At 49.3% G+C, this 15,715-nt stretch overlaps 2 protein-coding genes across 6 annotated transcripts; both read right to left on the bottom strand.

The window, feature by feature from the left end:
- Window positions 1–857: 857 nt before the first annotated feature.
- Window positions 858–2,722, bottom strand: TNFSF13 (tumor necrosis factor (ligand) superfamily, member 13). 5 transcript variants are annotated; one of them, XM_006863375.1, is made up of 6 exons: window positions 2,371–2,722; window positions 1,957–2,035; window positions 1,802–1,849; window positions 1,547–1,665; window positions 1,231–1,369; window positions 858–967 (listed from the first exon to the last, which is right to left on the bottom strand). In XM_006863375.1, exons 1-6 carry the CDS (start codon window positions 2,626–2,628, stop codon window positions 858–860), a joined length of 753 nt encoding a protein of 250 aa, XP_006863437.1. In that variant the 5' UTR covers window positions 2,629–2,722. The 5 variants fall into 5 exon arrangements, with proteins under 5 accessions (XP_006863437.1, XP_006863438.1, XP_006863439.1 ...); XM_006863376.1 differs by having other exon boundaries at window positions 1,957–2,026; window positions 2,362–2,628; XM_006863377.1 differs by lacking the exon at window positions 1,802–1,849 and having other exon boundaries at window positions 1,957–2,026; window positions 2,362–2,628.
- Window positions 2,723–4,244: 1,522 nt separating this feature from the next.
- Window positions 4,245–15,068, bottom strand: TNFSF12 (tumor necrosis factor (ligand) superfamily, member 12). The gene is made up of 7 exons (XM_006863374.1): window positions 14,880–15,068; window positions 14,691–14,738; window positions 14,084–14,159; window positions 13,383–13,436; window positions 13,253–13,288; window positions 4,693–4,817; window positions 4,245–4,496 (listed from the first exon to the last, which is right to left on the bottom strand). The coding sequence occupies exons 1-7, from the start codon at window positions 15,036–15,038 to the stop codon at window positions 4,245–4,247; spliced, it is 750 nt and encodes a 249-aa protein (XP_006863436.1). The 5' UTR covers window positions 15,039–15,068.
- Between the last annotated feature and the right edge of the window lie 647 nt (window positions 15,069–15,715).

Genomic DNA, 15,715 nt, shown 5'->3' with positions numbered 1-15,715 from the left:
AGGAAAACTGGGAGGGCAGGAAAATGCCGGTACAGGGATGGGACTGAGACGAGACAGTGGGGGAAATAAATCCGGAGTATCTTTCATTCTCTTTTATTTAACTTTGAGTAAGACTTGAGTAGAAAGGATAGTTCTGAAGAGTTAACGCTGGACCGGCACTAGGCCGTACGATCCATTCAGGGCTCACCGGGGACCAGTCCTATCTCAGAGAGGCTTGTAGTGACTTGCTACGCCAGGGAGTGGAGAGTATGAAAGGCAAAATTTGGAGCCCGAAAAAGCAATGTGGCTGCAAAGGGATCATCGTCGGACACTCCCAGAAAACAGGTGCATAATAAATGCACTTCTAGAGATAGGGATGGAAACTGGTGCTCAATAAATGGAGAGGAAGAAATGTGTGGAGGGTAGCAGCCAGTAGGGTGAGGGTGAGACTTTTTAGGGTGCGAAGAGGTTGGATACCTTGAGAGGGGTGTGGCATAGAACGCCAGGGGTTTTCCTGAGTGTTTGCTGGGCAGCTTCCTGGACCTCTGTCCAGGCAGGATGATTCCCTCAAACTGCCACTAGATGGTAGTGCTGTTTTGGAAGCTTTCCAGTGGGCCACATAGTAGGTCTGGACAATGACTGCGCCCCCTTCCCTTGGATGAGCATAAAAGCAAGCTCTTCTAGCTTTTTAATATCCATGAAATCACAGGCCTAGAAGTAGAGGAGGGAAGGGAAAAGAGAGGATCAGAGAGTCGAAGTCCAACCCAGGAAAGGCCTCCATTCCTGCTCACTCCAGTCCTCTGGTCAGCTCTTGACTGTCTCCAACATATATTATTCATCCTGGTCTTCCAAGCTCAGACCCACCTTTCATAACACAATTATAGTTTCACAAGTCCCAGGAAGGTGCCATGTGGAGAGAGGCTAAGTTTGGCCCTTGCCCGGGGTATTATGACACTCAGAATATCCCCTTGGTATAAATGGAAGACACCTGAGAAAGGGGGGGAAACAGATGCTTAGCGAGGCACAGCCATCATCCAGAGCCTTGATGTCTCACCCTCCCTTCTCCAGCTCCACCTTTTCTGTCTCCTACAAGAACCTCGGTGTTCTTCCTTTGTTCCTCACTTCAAGAACTCCCCCCATCCTCAACCCCCGCTCCCCGCCCACTGTATAGCTCCCTGCACCACCACCTCCAGATCAGAGACCTATCCTGTTCTCTTTGCATCCACCCTCCCCTGCCTGCATGGCTCTCACCTGCACTGTAGCAGCTATTGTAGGCCCGATCTGGATTGGAAGGCATACTTTGTACGCATCGGAATAGAGTCTCCTCCCTTCCCTGGCCCTCCCGAGATACCACCTGACCCATGGTAAAAGTCACATCGTGGAAGAGGACCTGGTACGACAGGGAAGAAATAAAACAGGATGGCCATGACCCAAGTCTTGGAGGTCTCAGGCGCTCTGATATGAAGGCAGGGAATGAAGAAGATTCTTCAAAGCTTGATCTGGATAAATGGGCCAGGAACGCTCAGGGGTGGGATACCCATGTGAGGTTCAGGGTATGACGGGTTACCTGGCTATAGAGCAGATAAATTCCAGCGTCCCAGACTCGGACAACATATCCTCGGGCCTCCAGGCCTCTACCACGCCTGAGAGCTGGTTGCCACATCACCTCTGTTACATCAGAGTCCTCTGGAGGTGAGGAATGTGGCAGTCAGAATTTCTGAGCACTCTCAGATACTTGATGGATTTGCTTGGATCCAGATGTCAGCCCCAAATCCCCCAGTTCCAATTTCTCCCACAAAACCATTATTTAAATAGTGCTTACCCTTGGAGGTGATGTTAATTGGAACCAAGTGCAGGACTGAATGCTTCTCTGAAGAGAGAAGAAGAAATCTCAGCAGGGCCCTATTCTCAGCCCCCCTCAGCCCATCCCAGGCTGCTTAATCACCTCCCACCCCTTAGGTGCCCCGGAGGCCTCACTTTTCTGTTTTGGGGTGAGCACTGCTCTCCTCCTCCGGGATCGCTCCCCGTTCTCCCAGGCTTCCAGGTCCTCAGGGTTCTGATCATGGAAAAAGGGTCAAAGTTAGACAAAGATGCAAGGGGTCTCAACCAGTCTTCCTTCCCAGCCCTCCCCAGGAATACTGGACTTTTCTATTGAACCTTTCCCCAGCACCCTGAGTCTTGGTGCTGGCTGCCCTCCAGGATCTATTAGGTATGAGAAGCATTAATCTTTAACAGCTTCCTTTCTTGGAATGGCCGCTTCTTTTCCTTCCAGATCCGGGACCCTCTCTTATACCCTCTGGAAGCTTTGCAGACCAGGAGGCAGGATAGGAGAGGCCCAGAGACCCCCTGCCACCATCCTTCTCTCCCAGACAGCCTTCTCACCTCACTCACCTGCTCCCAGAGGCTCTGCCAGGGCTGCCCATTCCCCTTCCGGGAAGGTCCTCCAGTCCTTTGCAGCCAGCTCACCTCTCTCCTTAGAGTTTGCAGCTCTGCTTGTTGGGTCAACAGAGCCATGGCACAAGCCACAGCCCCCAGAGCTGCCCCCCAACTCAACCAGAGGGCAACTGAGAGTGCTGGCTCTCGAGCTGGCTCCCCCATGTCACCTGGGGGCCCTTTGGGGGCTACTGAGGAAGGAGAGGAGGCCAGCATGACCTGGGGATACAGCCAACCGCTGTGGCCTCAGGAGTGGGGTGGCAAGGAGGTGACAGATAGGGGTGTGGGCACCCTGCAGAAGGGAAGAAGGGCGTTACGCAAGGGAGAAATAAAAAGGAGCTTGAGAATAAAAAGGAGGGAGCAGGAAAGCAAGCTAAGGGTACTGTCTGGTGTGTCTGGCAACCCGCTATGGGCTGGTATTACCTCTGAGACCCCTACCCCCTTCCCCAGCCTGAGGAGACTCTGAAATGGGTCTGTCTGGGAAGGGCGGGGCTGCCAGTGACACCCAGGGGGAGCGGCCTGAGCACCGGAGCCTGGGGCGGCCCCAGAAGTGGGGGAGGGCGGGTTGGTGGCTCTGGGGCATGGTGCCAAGAGGAGGGATGGAGGGGACCAGCTGGTCAGTGTTAAGGGTCTGGGTAAGGCCAGCAGACCATCTGGCTCAGGCTCAGGGCAAGGTCTTTGGAGATGTTTCTAGAGGTGATGGGAGTGGGCCAGGGGGGTTTGAGCTGGTGGGGAGAAGAACCAGGGTGGAGGAAGCCAGAGACTGGCTGAGCTCTGGGGTTAAGGCCAGGCCGGGTGTGTTGGAATAAGGTCTGTACTGCTCCCTGTGCTGAACTTGGCAAGCAAGAGACTTCCTGTTTCCCAAGAAAAGCTCTTACATAAGGCTATGGATAAAACGAGAGAGAAAAAGGAGCCACAGCAGCCAAGCCACTGTAGGTTTCTTCCCGGACCCAGTCTTGGGACCCCCAGGCCTGCTCCCACCCTGAACCAAAGTCAGCCAGTGCCAGTTTCTGCCAAATGTCCCCAGGTGGCTAAGAGGAAGGCTCCGCTCCTCCCAGGCAGGGATTCCCCCGGGCAGGAGGAAACCCGCCTCCTAGGTAAATGAGGCCAGCTGGGCAGCACCTTGGCATAGGAGTGATTTTTTTTCCTAGGCTGTTTGCCTTTGCTGTCTTAGCTCATGCCTGGAGACTAGAGGCATATATGTCCCCACTCCCAGGCCACTACACCCCAAAGCCCAGACCCCTTTCCCATAGCCCTCTGCTACCCTGAGAATGCCCCTGAAGCCCCAATAAAGAGAGAGGCTATGACTTATTCTCTTTAATATTCCACTTACCAACATTTTGTCACAATAATAATAAAAATAATATCTGTTTTAAAAATCCACAGGGATGCATTGGGGCAAAGCTAGTCTTGGTCTTTCTTACCCCTTACATTTGGGGACACCTGGTCTTGTCCCCATCTCTTCAGCTTCCTGCCACAAGGTCCAGCCCCTTTTAGTGCCCAAAGAAGGGTCTTCCAGACCCATCTTTGCCCAAGAGTACAGTAAACATATGGTGTTCTGGGGCCATGGTCAGGGTGGGAGTTAGGAGATAAATGGGGGAGTAGAAAGGCCACGGCTTTATCAATTAGTGAGGTGGAAAGCCGGAGATGGGAGGTTGTAAGGAAAGAATGGGACTATGTTTGTGGGACAGCAACAAGTGAACAAGCCCAAGGCCTACAGAGGAAGGGGTCTGGAATGAGCAATTTGGGAATGGGGCAAGGTGGGCAGGGTTTTTGGAGAGCTGTTGTGGGAAGCCAGCAGCTTGGAAGAACCACTGTGAGACTAGAGCCCCTCAGTGAATTTGGAAGAGTCCAAAGTAGGTGAGGAATGGGGCAGCCTTGAGTTGGGCCCTGGGGAGGGTGCGAATCCGCAGGGAGGATCCTGGCCTCAGGGGCAAGAGCCCCGACACCTGGCAGAGGCGGAGCTGGGTCCCAAGAGAACTGGCAGCTGTGGCCGAGAACTCTTCTAGACAACGCAGGGCCAGGGCCTCATCCACCAGCAAGTCCAGCTTCAGGTAGACAGCCTTCCCCTCATCAAAGTGCACCTGGGGGCAGGAGGAGGGCAGGCAGAGTCCAGGCCTCTGCTTGCCCTCTCTTCAATTTCAAATTTCCTTAGAGACCCAGGTATCCCATCACACCAGAACTCCAAAATCTCCCTCTCCAATGTCTTGCCCCCTTTCTCACAAACCAGATCCTCCTCCCTCATTTACTGCTTTGGCCATGGAGCCAGGTGGGGCTTACCTGACAGTACAGGTAGTAGAGTCCAGCTCGAGTGACTGTGAATTCCCCTCGCTGGCGGTCATAGCGCAGTGGGTTGGAGCTGTTGATTTTGGCCTCCTCCCAGCCACTCACTGTCCCATCAACACCTGAATATCAATGTTCAGAGATAAGGAAAGGTCCTTTACATTTCCCAGAGGTCCACTTTACTCAGAAAATAGTCCTGGTGGGACAGTGGTTAAAGCATTCACCCGATAATCAAAAGGCTGGTGGTTTGAACCCACTAGCCACTCTGTGGAAGAAAGATGTGGCAACCTGCCTCCATAAAGATTGATCGATAGCCACGATGGGGCAGCTCTGCTTTGTCCTATAGGGTTGTTATGAGTTGGAATAGACTCAAAAACAGTGGGTTTGGTTTTACCCAGAAGGCATAGATCACCCAGAGCAAAGGAGGAGCCAATCTCTACAGAGTCCAGCAATATAGTAGGGAGTTAGTTATGTGTAGCACTATTAACAGATATATGATTGAACATGTAGACCAAAGGACCAGAAAGCTACAGAGCAAGTTGTTATCAGTGGTCATGTTTGAGGAGAAGAGTACAATCGAAAGAAAAAATGGCATGTGAGCTTTATATTTACTTTTTGTTGTTGTTAAGTACCGTTGAGTCGGTTCCAACTCAGAGCAATCCTGTATAGGGTTTCTGAGGAGCAACTGGTGAGTTTGAACCATTGACCTTCTGGTTCAAACCAACCTTTTGGTCCAGAGCTTATCCTATAACATCACACAAGGACTCCTGTATTTACTTCATTTTTGTCTATATTATTTGCCTTTTTATTCACACATTACTTGAACTATTAGAATTAAAAATAAAATAGCCAAATGTCTATCAACGGATGAATGGATAAATAAAATGTGATATATCCATACAATGGCATATTATTTCACCATAAACAAGAATAAAGCACGGGCACATGCTACAGCATGGATGAACCTTGAAAACCATACAGTGAGTGCAAGAAGCCAGTCACAAAAGGGCACGTACTTTACAATTTCATTTATATGGAATGTCCAGAATAGATAGTGATTGTATACGGCAGGGATAAGGACGAGTCGGGGAACTGGATGGTGACTGTTGTTGCTGTTAAGTGCCATCGAGTTGGTTCTGACCCATAGCGACCCTGGATAGGATTTCTGTGGAGTAGCTGGTGAGTTTGAACCATGAACCTTGCAGTTCAAACTGACCTTGCAGTCCAGTGCTTATCCTATAAGCGCCACACGAGGACTCTGCATGATGATTACTAATGGGTAAAAACCAAACCTGTTATCTGTCGTCAAGTCAATTCTGACTCCAGGCGACCCCATGTATGGCAGAGTAGAACCGCACTCAGTATAGTTTTGATCTTTTAGAAGTAGAGTGCCAGGTCTTTCTTCTGTGGTGCCTCTGAGTTGATTCAAACCACCAACCTCTAGGTATCAGCCCATTTGTAGCACCCAGGGATTCCAGCTAAAGGGTTTGAGGTTTGTTTATAAGCTGATGAAAATACCCTAAAATTGATAGTGATGATGGTTGCACAACTCTGGGAATATGCTAATACAATGTTGTTGTTGTTAAGTGCTGTGGAGTCGATTCTGTCTCATAGTGATCCTGTATACGGTTTCTAAGGAGCAGCTGGTGAGTGTGGTGAGTTATGTAATGTGGCCCTAATAGTTAGAGTCTTTGTAACTCCTACCGAATGATGGGATGGTGGTGGTTGTTTTGTGCCGTGGAGTTGGTTCTGACTCATAGCAACCCCTGTACAGGGTTTCTGAGGCTGTAAATCTTTACAGGAGCAGAAAGCCTCATCTATCTCCCACAGAACAGCTGGTAGTTTCGAACTGCTGACCTTGAGGTTCACAGCCCGATTCATAACCACTACTCTACCAGAGCTTTTTGAATGATGGTGTTGTTGTTGTTAAGTGCCTTCGAGTCAATTCAGACCCATAGTGACCCTGTATAGGGTTTCCAAGGAGCAGCTGGTGAGCTTGAACTGCCGACCTTGCAGTTCAAACGGCTTTGCATGGCACATTAACCCACAGCACCACACCAGGACTCTGAATGATGGGGTAGGACTATGCAAATCTGAGGTGTCTAATACCCACCAATGGGATTGGATAGTTTGTCAACAATGTAAATAAACTACATGGGACCTTTGTGGGGTGGGTCCATGCCAATAGGTGTATGGAACCCTAAAGGGAATTTGGTCAGTTTTGCTAGGATTAAAATGAGCCACCCCAGAGGTATAAAGGGGGCATCTCACTGTCATCAAGAAAGAAGAGCCAGGAGTGGAGCTCGAGCTGAGGTCCCTGTGCGGAACCTCCTAGATCCAGGAGATAGATAGCTGTGACACCAGAGATGGCGAGAGACAACAAGCAGCAGAGGCAGAGACATGGTGGCAGGGAAGCAGCAACTGCAGAGGCAGCAGAGCAGGCGCAAGACAGAGCAGTGGCCTTTCCAGCCGACAGAGCAATAATGATGAGCGCCTTCAGGGAGGAGGCTTGCTGGTGGGGTGCGGTGTTCCCACCCTGGACATGTATCTGGAGAGCTAGGCTTCTCAACTCACAAGGCTAGAGCTCAGTGCTTTTGGGTAGAGGCTTATTGGTGGAATGGAGTGGGTGTTGGTCATTTATCAGCAGAGCTAAAAGACCTTTGTGACACTTGCCTCAGCAGGCCAGAGGCCAAGGAGCCATGTGGCTGAAAGGTTGGGCCAGAGAGAGGTGTGCCTGTGAGCACAGCCTCCTGATTGAAGAACTGTATTCTAACTGTTCCTCAATTGTAACCTGTTACTTCCCTATAATGGGGTCCTGGTGTGGCGCTGTGGGTTAATGCGCTGGACTGCAAAGTTGGTTTGAACCACAAAGTTGGTGGTTCAAGATCACCAGCCACTCCTCGGAAACCCTATACAGGGTCGTTACGGGTCAGGATCGACTCGACAGCACATAATAACAACAACTTCCCTATAATAAATTCCTTAACTGTGAGTATGATCTGTGAGTTCAGTATGGCCACTACAATGAATTGTCAAACCTAGCAGAGAAGTAGAGAGTGCGCCATAGGAAGGGCAGTGGTGTCAGAATTGGTAAAAAGGTTGGAGCTTGGAGGCATATGTGCCTCCCAACTCCTAGGAATTGACCTTGAACAGCTGATACTGATGATGGCGATTCTTTCTCCTCCAGGAGATGTTAGACGAGGTCAGATGCCACCCCCATGTCATTTTTGCCGTCCCCACTGGTTTTGAAACTAAAAGCCATTGAGTTATACACTTAAAATAGGTGAATTGTATGGGATATATCTCAATACAACTTGTACAAAAAAATTCTACAGCTAAGGTAATTGCAAATTATACATATGTGTGTGTGTGTGTATGTATATATATAAAATAAAGATAAAGCAGTATATTAAGTGGCTTCCCAGGTCTTCCATAGACTGCCGTTTTCAACTTTGCAGTTCAATCTCACACACTTTCCAATGCACAACACTCCAGATACTCTGGTCTTTCTGTACCTGTCACACACCAAGCCCATTCTCCCTGCTGAGCATTTTACTGCTTTCCCTTCTTCCCAGAAACACCCTTCCCTGAGCTGCACCTTCTGTCCCTCAGGGCTCAACTGGCTTAAAAGACCATTTAAGGCCAACAATTTAAAACAGCCAGGCCTGACCCTGCCTCCATAATCTCTTAACATCACCCTGTTCCTTTCAGTACAGGGACAGAAAACCTGTTCCTTTCAGGTCAGGGACCAAACCTAAAATATAAACCCACTGCTGTTCAGTGGATTTCCACGCCTAGGAAAGGGACAACCTTGGCTAATTCAGCCTTGGCTACATCCCTGAAGCACTGTGTGGGCACCCAGTAAACAATGCTGGGAAGATACAAGGAATGAAGGGAACATGGTCAACAGATTGCTCTTCGATTGGGACCACAGGCAGTTCCCAGTCCTCCCTGGGGAGACCTCAATGAGTCACTGAAGCTGCCTCCTGTAGCTCCTCTCCCTTTGCCAGCCCCAGAATCTGTCCTTGTCATGTTTTTAAGATCGGTATGGTCACTGGGTATTTTCAGTCACACCCATGAGTTTATCACAATCGGTATCCTGCAGACTCCAGATTTGAGTCTCTAGCCTACATTTCCTGTTCTAACACCACCATCTGACTAGCCATTGTTGTTGTTGTTATGTGCCATGGAGTCGGTTCCGACTCATAGCAACCCTGTACAGGGTTTCCGAGGCTATAAATCTTTACGGGAGCAGAAAGCCTCATCTTTCTCCCGTGGAACAGCTGGTAGTTTCGAACTGCTGACCTTGAGATTCGCAGCCCAATTTGTAACCACTACGCTACATGGACACACAGAGACACGAACTTGTCTCTGTCCTGTCCCACTCAAACTTGCTTTCTTGTTTATAGTCCACATTTGGCTCATAGTCTTCCACCCACTGGATGCTAAAGCTTCCCTCTCCTTTACAACTTTCTTCATAGATTCCCATCTCCCTTACCAGTCTGGTCCCTACTGTTTCTCAAGGAGAATCTCTATTTCCAGTCTCCACTCTCCTTGTTTATTCCTTCCATACAAACAGGGTGATCATTTTCAAATATCCATTTCATTTACTTCCCTTTGCTTTAATCCTTCAATGCCTCATGGTAGATTAACTTCAGATTCCATCAGTGATCTGACTCCTGTCCTCTTCTCCAGCTCCTGCTCAGCCACACAGGACTTATCACACTCCTCCCGTCTCATCAGACTCTTGGCAAACTCAGGACTTTTACACAAGTGCTTCCTTCTACCTGGAATGCCCCTGACTGTTTGTCCATCTTACACTCATGTTCAAGGCCCAGGAAAGCCACACCCTCTTGGAGGCGGAGAACCTGACTTGCATCATAAAGTTAAGTTTATCCCCCTATTTGCCACCATGTATTTCTGGCTACTTTCATATTTGTACTTGTCCTGTAATTACGAATGTATGTCTTACCTCTTCTCTTCTAGACTTCTTGAGGATAGGTCTGGTTATTCCTCACTGTGGACACCTAGCCCAGTCCCTGAGACACAGCAGGATTTAGTACATAGGTACTAAGTCAGTGAATGAATGTCTGGGTAGCAGCTAGAACAAGTGGTCTATACAGAGGGGAGAAAGATTGGCCTGGGTGAAGAAGAGGAAGGGCATTCCTAGCTATGGAATCAGCTTGAGTTGATGGTGGCAGAAGACATTACAACATGGTGCACCTGGACACCACATGGCTATCTCTGCAGTGTCACAACCACAACCTCAAGTGACAATTCCATATTGCCTGGTTACCCTTCTACTTTCTTCCACTAAGTCTGCTTTTGCACTCACCAAGTCAAGCACTTTGAAATGTCTCTCCTCACATCTCCTACCCCGTCCCCCCAGTTCTCCAAATAACCTAGAAGTCACAAGGCAGGGCCTTCCTCATCTACTAAATCCACAAACCCACCTATTCTCACCTTCTCCTCTGACCTTCTTGTTATGATGATTCTAGAACCATCCCTTCCGAGGTTGGTCATTGCCCCTGCAGGTACCCTACACCCTTGCACCAGCAACTTCACCTCTCACATGAACCATACACAAATACACTCTGGCTGAGTTCAAATCCTGGTTCCATCACTGACTATCTTTATGACCATTGACAAGTTATATAAGCTCTCTGAGATTTGATCTTCTGATCTATTGTTTTTAGGTGCCATCAAGTCAATTTTCTACTCATATGACCCAAGGTGACAGAGTCGAACTGTCCCACAGGGCTTTCTAGACTGTAATCTTAACAGTAGCAGATCGCCAGGTCTTTTCTCCTGAGGAGCCTCTGAGTGGGTTTGAACTCCCATCCTTTGATCATTTAGCAGCCAAGCACTTAACCATTAGGCCACCAGGGCTCCTTTTCTCATCTGTAAAATGAGGAAATTGGAATCTCTTCCTTCGAGAGCTGTTGTGATGATCAGATGAAATAGAACAGGTGCCACAGAAACTCGGCTGCCACATGGTCAGTTTAGAGTAATGGCGACCCCAGGTGTGTCAGAATAGAACTTTGCTCCAGAGGTTCTCAATGGCTGCTTTTTTGTAAATTGATAGACAAGCCTTTCCTCCAAGGCATCTCTGAGTTGGAGAACTTCAACCTCCAACCTTTTTGTTAACAGTGGAGCTCATTAACTATTTGCATAATATCACCCAGGGACTGTGAATCGCAAGGTCAGCAGTTTGAAACTACGAGCTGCTCCAATGGGAGAAAGATGAGGCTTTCTACTCCCATAAAGATTTACAGCCTCGGAAACCCTGTACAGGGTCGCTATGGGTCGGAACCGACTTCACGGTACATAACAACAATAACCCATGGACTAGAAGATGTAAGTGCTCAATAAATATCAGCAAAAATGATTGCATTATTGCCCATTCCTAAAAAGATAAAGTTTTCCTTGACCTCACATCTACCCCCCTGTAACTACTAGCCCATTTCTCTATTGTTGTCATAGAGAAACTTCTAGAAAGAGTTGTCACAGTCTCCAATTTCTTATCTCCTATTCTTTTCTTAATTCAATTCATGTTGGCTCCCACCCTAAACTCGCCACTGAAAGTGCCTGTGTCAAGGTTACCAACTGACTTTTTTACATTACCAAACCCAGTGGTCACTTCTCTGTTCTCATTTCATGTGACCTCTCAGCCACATTCAGCACAGTCACATTTTCCTTGTCTTTGCTTAGATTTCGGGACACTGCCTTCCTCTGACTTTCTTCCCCTTTCTCTGTATCCTTGGTTGGGTTCCCTTCCTCTACTCTTCTTCAAAATGTCCAAGTGCCACAGGGCTTTGTTCTTGGGGCCTTTCTTTTGCCAGCTAGTCTTTCCCCTGGTGTCTCACCCAATCCTATGGCTTTAAATACCATCCATATGGCCATGTGTGGTGCTTTGCATTACTGCACTGAACTGCAAGGTCATTTTGAATTGCAAGGTCGGAGGTTCAAACTCACCAGCTGCTCCTTGGAAACCCTATACAAGGTCCCTGTGAGTTGGAACCGACTTGATGGCATTTAATAACAATAGCATATGGCCATGTAGGAATGCAGTAGTTCTAAAACATAAGCACTGGACTTCAAAACACAAGGTTGGTGGCTTAAGTACACTAGTTGCTTGGTGGGAGGAAGATGAGGTTTTCTGCTCCTGCAAAGATTTACAATCTAAGAAACCTTATATAGGGTCACTATGAGTCAGAACTGACTTGACGGCACTTAACAACAACAAATATGGCCATGACTCCTGATTTCATGGGTCCCGACCTAACCTCTGACCTGGCCTCGTATGTCCAATTATCTATTTGTAGAGTTCACATTTTGTTTTATTTTTATTGTTGTTAAGTGCCATCGAGTTGGTTCTGAGGATCAGCTGGTGGATTTGAACCATAGACCTTGTGGTTAGCAGTCCAGTACTCCTACAGCACAGTACCATTGACTCAGTTCTGACTCATAGTGACACTGGATAGGTCTCTGAGGCTTTAAATCTTCCCAGGAGCAGAAAGTCTCATCTTTTTCCCACGGAGCAGCTGGTGGGCTTGAACTTCAGACCTTGTGGCTTACAGCCCAGTGCCTATCGTATGGAGACACCATGCTCCATTGTTTATTATTAGGCATCTCAAATTCAAGGATTAATTTATCCCTCTCAACCTATTTCTTCCCTGGTCAATTCTATTTTCATAAAAAATGACATTGCTAGTCCCAGAAATTTCTCCCTTCCCCTTATCCTGCGCATCCAATTCACAAGCAAGCTCTATCTCTATCTGCTGAATCCATCTACAGTTCTCTATCTCTGCTGCCAATATATTAGATCAAGTCACCATTGTCTCTTGCCCCCTAGACTATCATAATAGAAGGGTATTCCAGAAGAGGAAACAGTATGTGCTAAGTCCAAAAGAGGTACTTTGTGGAGATTAGCCCAACACATGTGGAGAATGTATAGATTTCCAGAGAATGCAAATAAATGTGGGTGAGAGCAGATCATGGAGAGGCTGAAAGTCAAGCAGAGAAAGAATGGAAACATGGAAGTGAAGGCTAAAGAAGTATATCTTGGCAGCACAGGTGGGCAGAGAGAAGGGGTGAGGAGAGCCTAGGATGGGCAGGGAGCTAGAGGCTGGGTTTGGGGTTCCAAGGACTTGGTGCTGAAGTGTGGTATGACAGAAGAGTAGAGACTAAAAACATTTTGAGGAAAAATGATCAGGACTTGAAAACTAATGGAAGATGAAGGGGAAAGAAGAAAAAAGAATCTAAGATGTTCCTTGGAGAAAGGTGAGGGCCGCAGGAGAAAGCTGGCACTGGTGGTTTGGTGGGGGAGTGAGTCTGTTTTAGTCCTAGGGAGTGGAGGAGTCCTCCAGGGCCTCAAGTATGGGCCATAAAGACAGAGAACCAAGTCCTAAGGATTTCATAAACTGGTTTTGTGACTAAAGGGAGGGAGCTGAAAGTGGGGGTGAGGTAGAGTCAAAAAGGTCTTGAAGGGCCCCTCTCCCAGGAGGCCAGTACTGTGGGAATAAGGGAAAGCTCAGCGGTAGGGAAGGGGTCTCACCTGCCTGCGCTCCATCTTGTCCTGGCCGTGGGTGAACTGTAAAATGCAGGAAAGGGCTGGTGATTGGTGAGGCCTGTCCCCCATCCTTTAGCCCCTCTGCCACCACACTTCCCAGGCTCACATCACCTACCTTCATAGTGGGCTGCAATCACTCTTCGAGCTCGAGTTTTCCGGCCTTTAGCTGCTGAAAGTCAAGGAAAAAATCGATGGATCATACAGTGCCTTCCAGGAAGCCCAGGAACCCCACATCCAGTCCTGCTCCCCTCTTAGGACCCTGGCACTGTGCTCTTGTCCAGATTTGTAGCCTCAGAATTTCTTTTCCTCCATAAGATAGAGTGACTGCATGATTTATTACACAAACCAAGATGCTTTTGGTAGCAAAAGAACTCCTGTTACCAATCACACCAAAATAATGGACATAAACCAGGACAGTTTCAGCAAATCAGTATACATGGTCAGCTCACTCGTAAATCTTTTTGTTTACTAGGGTCCAGGCCTCTGATTCCCTTAATTTGTCCTCATCAAGACCCCAAGGGCCTCCCTAATTCCTGGACATCCCCTTCCTATTTGAGGTGGGATCTGAAGTGAGCAGTGGGTCTATGTGATGGAAAACACTTTAAAAGAAGAGCCAGAATCCCTAGGTCCCCTTCACTGCTGACTGCCTTCTGAACTCCCTCCCCTTCACTCTCTGAGCCTCGGTTTCTCCATCCAGAAGGCTAAGTGATGGGTTTTGTTCTGCCTGTTGCACAGGACTGCTATCATGAAAAAAAGCAATCATGAATCCAGAAGCCACCACAGACCAGCCTGAGGTTGGGGTAGAGGGTTGCTCACCACTTCTGCGAGGCCGAGCCAGTCGGTTCAGGATTGGCATGGGACCCTGGTTTTCCTCTGCCTGGGGATTCAGTTCCTAGGGGATTAAGAGTGACTTGCCAAGGACCCCAAGAGTCAAAAACTCAGATAGACTGGGGCTATCAGGAGAGCCACCAGCCAGCAATAGGTACAGATGTCTTAGTAGGCAAGGTTCTGGGGTTGGATCTCAGCTCATATCCATTTCCCCAGACCAGACACAGTCCTCCTGCCCGCCACCCCCCACCCCCAACCCACTCATACCCTGTGCTCAACTGGCACACAGCGCATGCTCCACACGTGAGTACAGTGTGCCCAGTGGGTACACACCCTGTGTGTATACCAGCATCCCTCTTTTCCATGCTAGTTCACATTTTCACATCCTCACCTCACCCACAGCCAATCACCACTTTATACTCTCTACAAATTGGTATAAACCTCTTACACACAGCTCTCTTTCTCACATACACATACACAACCAGAGCTGGGACACATTCACCCACACATTGCTGTCATGCACACCTGCCTTCACACATACCCTGCACACACCTCACACACACAAGCCCAGCAGTCTTCAGACAGCCACACTCACCGGCGGGTCCTCATGCTCCTCTGACACCAGCTCCCCCTGGGAAGGCTCCTGTTGGGGAAAAGGCAGTGTCACCATGCCCTTCTCCACCTGACAGCTCGCCTTCCTGCCAGCCTCCTCCCCGTGCCCTCTGTCCTCCCTCCTCGCAGGTTTCATCCCAGCGTGCCCAGGGGGCGTGCAGCAGGGCCTCACCTGGTCCGACGGCGCCGCCCGGCTCCCCAAGCCGACCGCGGCCAGCAGGAGGCCGAGGCAGGCCAGCGCCAGGCCCAGGCCCAGTGCGAGTGGGGCAAGCAGGGCGGTGGCCGGCGCCCCCCGGCGCCCCCTCCGCCTCGGGTTCCGACGGGCGGCCATGGGGGCGGGGGGCTGTGCCTGCCTCACCGCCCCCCCATCCCGGGACCCGAGGGATCGGGGAGGGGGGCGGGCGAGAGGGCCGGCTGGGGAGAGGGAGGGGCCAGGGAAGCGGGGCGGGAGGGGGCCGAGGACAGGAAGCCGGACACCGTGTGTGAGATGAACTTGGGGCCTGGGAGGAGGGCGTGCGCCAGACTGGAGACCATAAAGCAGCTAGTCTCGAGACTCGGGGAGGAGGCCCCCAGCCGCCCGGGCGTGTACTACAGGGGCGGATGTTTGTGTGAGTGTGAACCCGGCTTGATGGGAGTGTGCACATCCGATGGGAGTTCACACAGAAAGGGAGGGAGGAGAGCAGAAATGAGAGTGAAGTCAACTTGGGTGCTGGGCGCTGAAGTTGGGAGAGACAGCTGCAGATCAGTCTTACCCAAACCGGGTAATTCATTTAGGCTCCGTGCTAAACTAAGCCACCACTAAGCAATGTGTGGCTCCATCAACTTGGTTGGGGCTAAGGCACTAGGTCAGCTTTAGAAACATTTGTATTTTATCGGCGGCACCTCAAGAAAAACCTTTCCTGGAAGTAACTAGGAAAATGCATGAGGACATTTACTAACTCATGTTGTTATCTTTCCGCACAAACCTGTTAGTCCTTGATTTAAACTTCAGTGCCCTGCAGCTACAGT

This window comes from Chrysochloris asiatica, unplaced genomic scaffold, assembly GCF_000296735.1.
Source record: "Chrysochloris asiatica unplaced genomic scaffold, ChrAsi1.0 scaffold00054, whole genome shotgun sequence".
Classification (NCBI taxonomy): Eukaryota; Metazoa; Chordata; class Mammalia; order Afrosoricida; family Chrysochloridae; genus Chrysochloris; species Chrysochloris asiatica.
The sequence above is the reverse complement of the archived record's forward strand: the minus strand, read 5'-3'. Positions and strand labels throughout refer to the sequence as shown.

What these genes read in the sequence shown, in the direction of transcription:
- TNFSF13 (XM_006863375.1), bottom strand. Translation starts at nt 2,628, where the DNA reads ATGCTGGCCTCCTCTCCTTCCTCAGTAGCCCCCAAAGGGCCCCCAGGT. An exon ending in GCTCACCCCAAAACAGAAAA is followed by an intron (nt 1,850 to 1,956) that starts GTGAGGCCTCCG and finishes TTCTCTCTTCAG; the next exon opens with AGAAGCATTCAGTCCTGCAC. An exon ending in TTTATCTGCTCTATAGCCAG is followed by an intron (nt 1,370 to 1,546) that starts GTAACCCGTCAT and finishes CTGTCGTACCAG; the next exon opens with GTCCTCTTCCACGATGTGAC.
- TNFSF12 (XM_006863374.1), bottom strand. Translation starts at nt 15,038, where the DNA reads ATGGCCGCCCGTCGGAACCCGAGGCGGAGGGGGCGCCGGGGGGCGCCG. An exon ending in AGGAGCATGAGGACCCGCCG is followed by an intron (nt 14,160 to 14,690) that starts GTGAGTGTGGCT and finishes TTAATCCCCTAG; the next exon opens with GAACTGAATCCCCAGGCAGA. An exon ending in ACAAGATGGAGCGCAGGCAG is followed by an intron (nt 4,818 to 13,252) that starts GTGAGACCCCTT and finishes ATTGATATTCAG; the next exon opens with GTGTTGATGGGACAGTGAGT.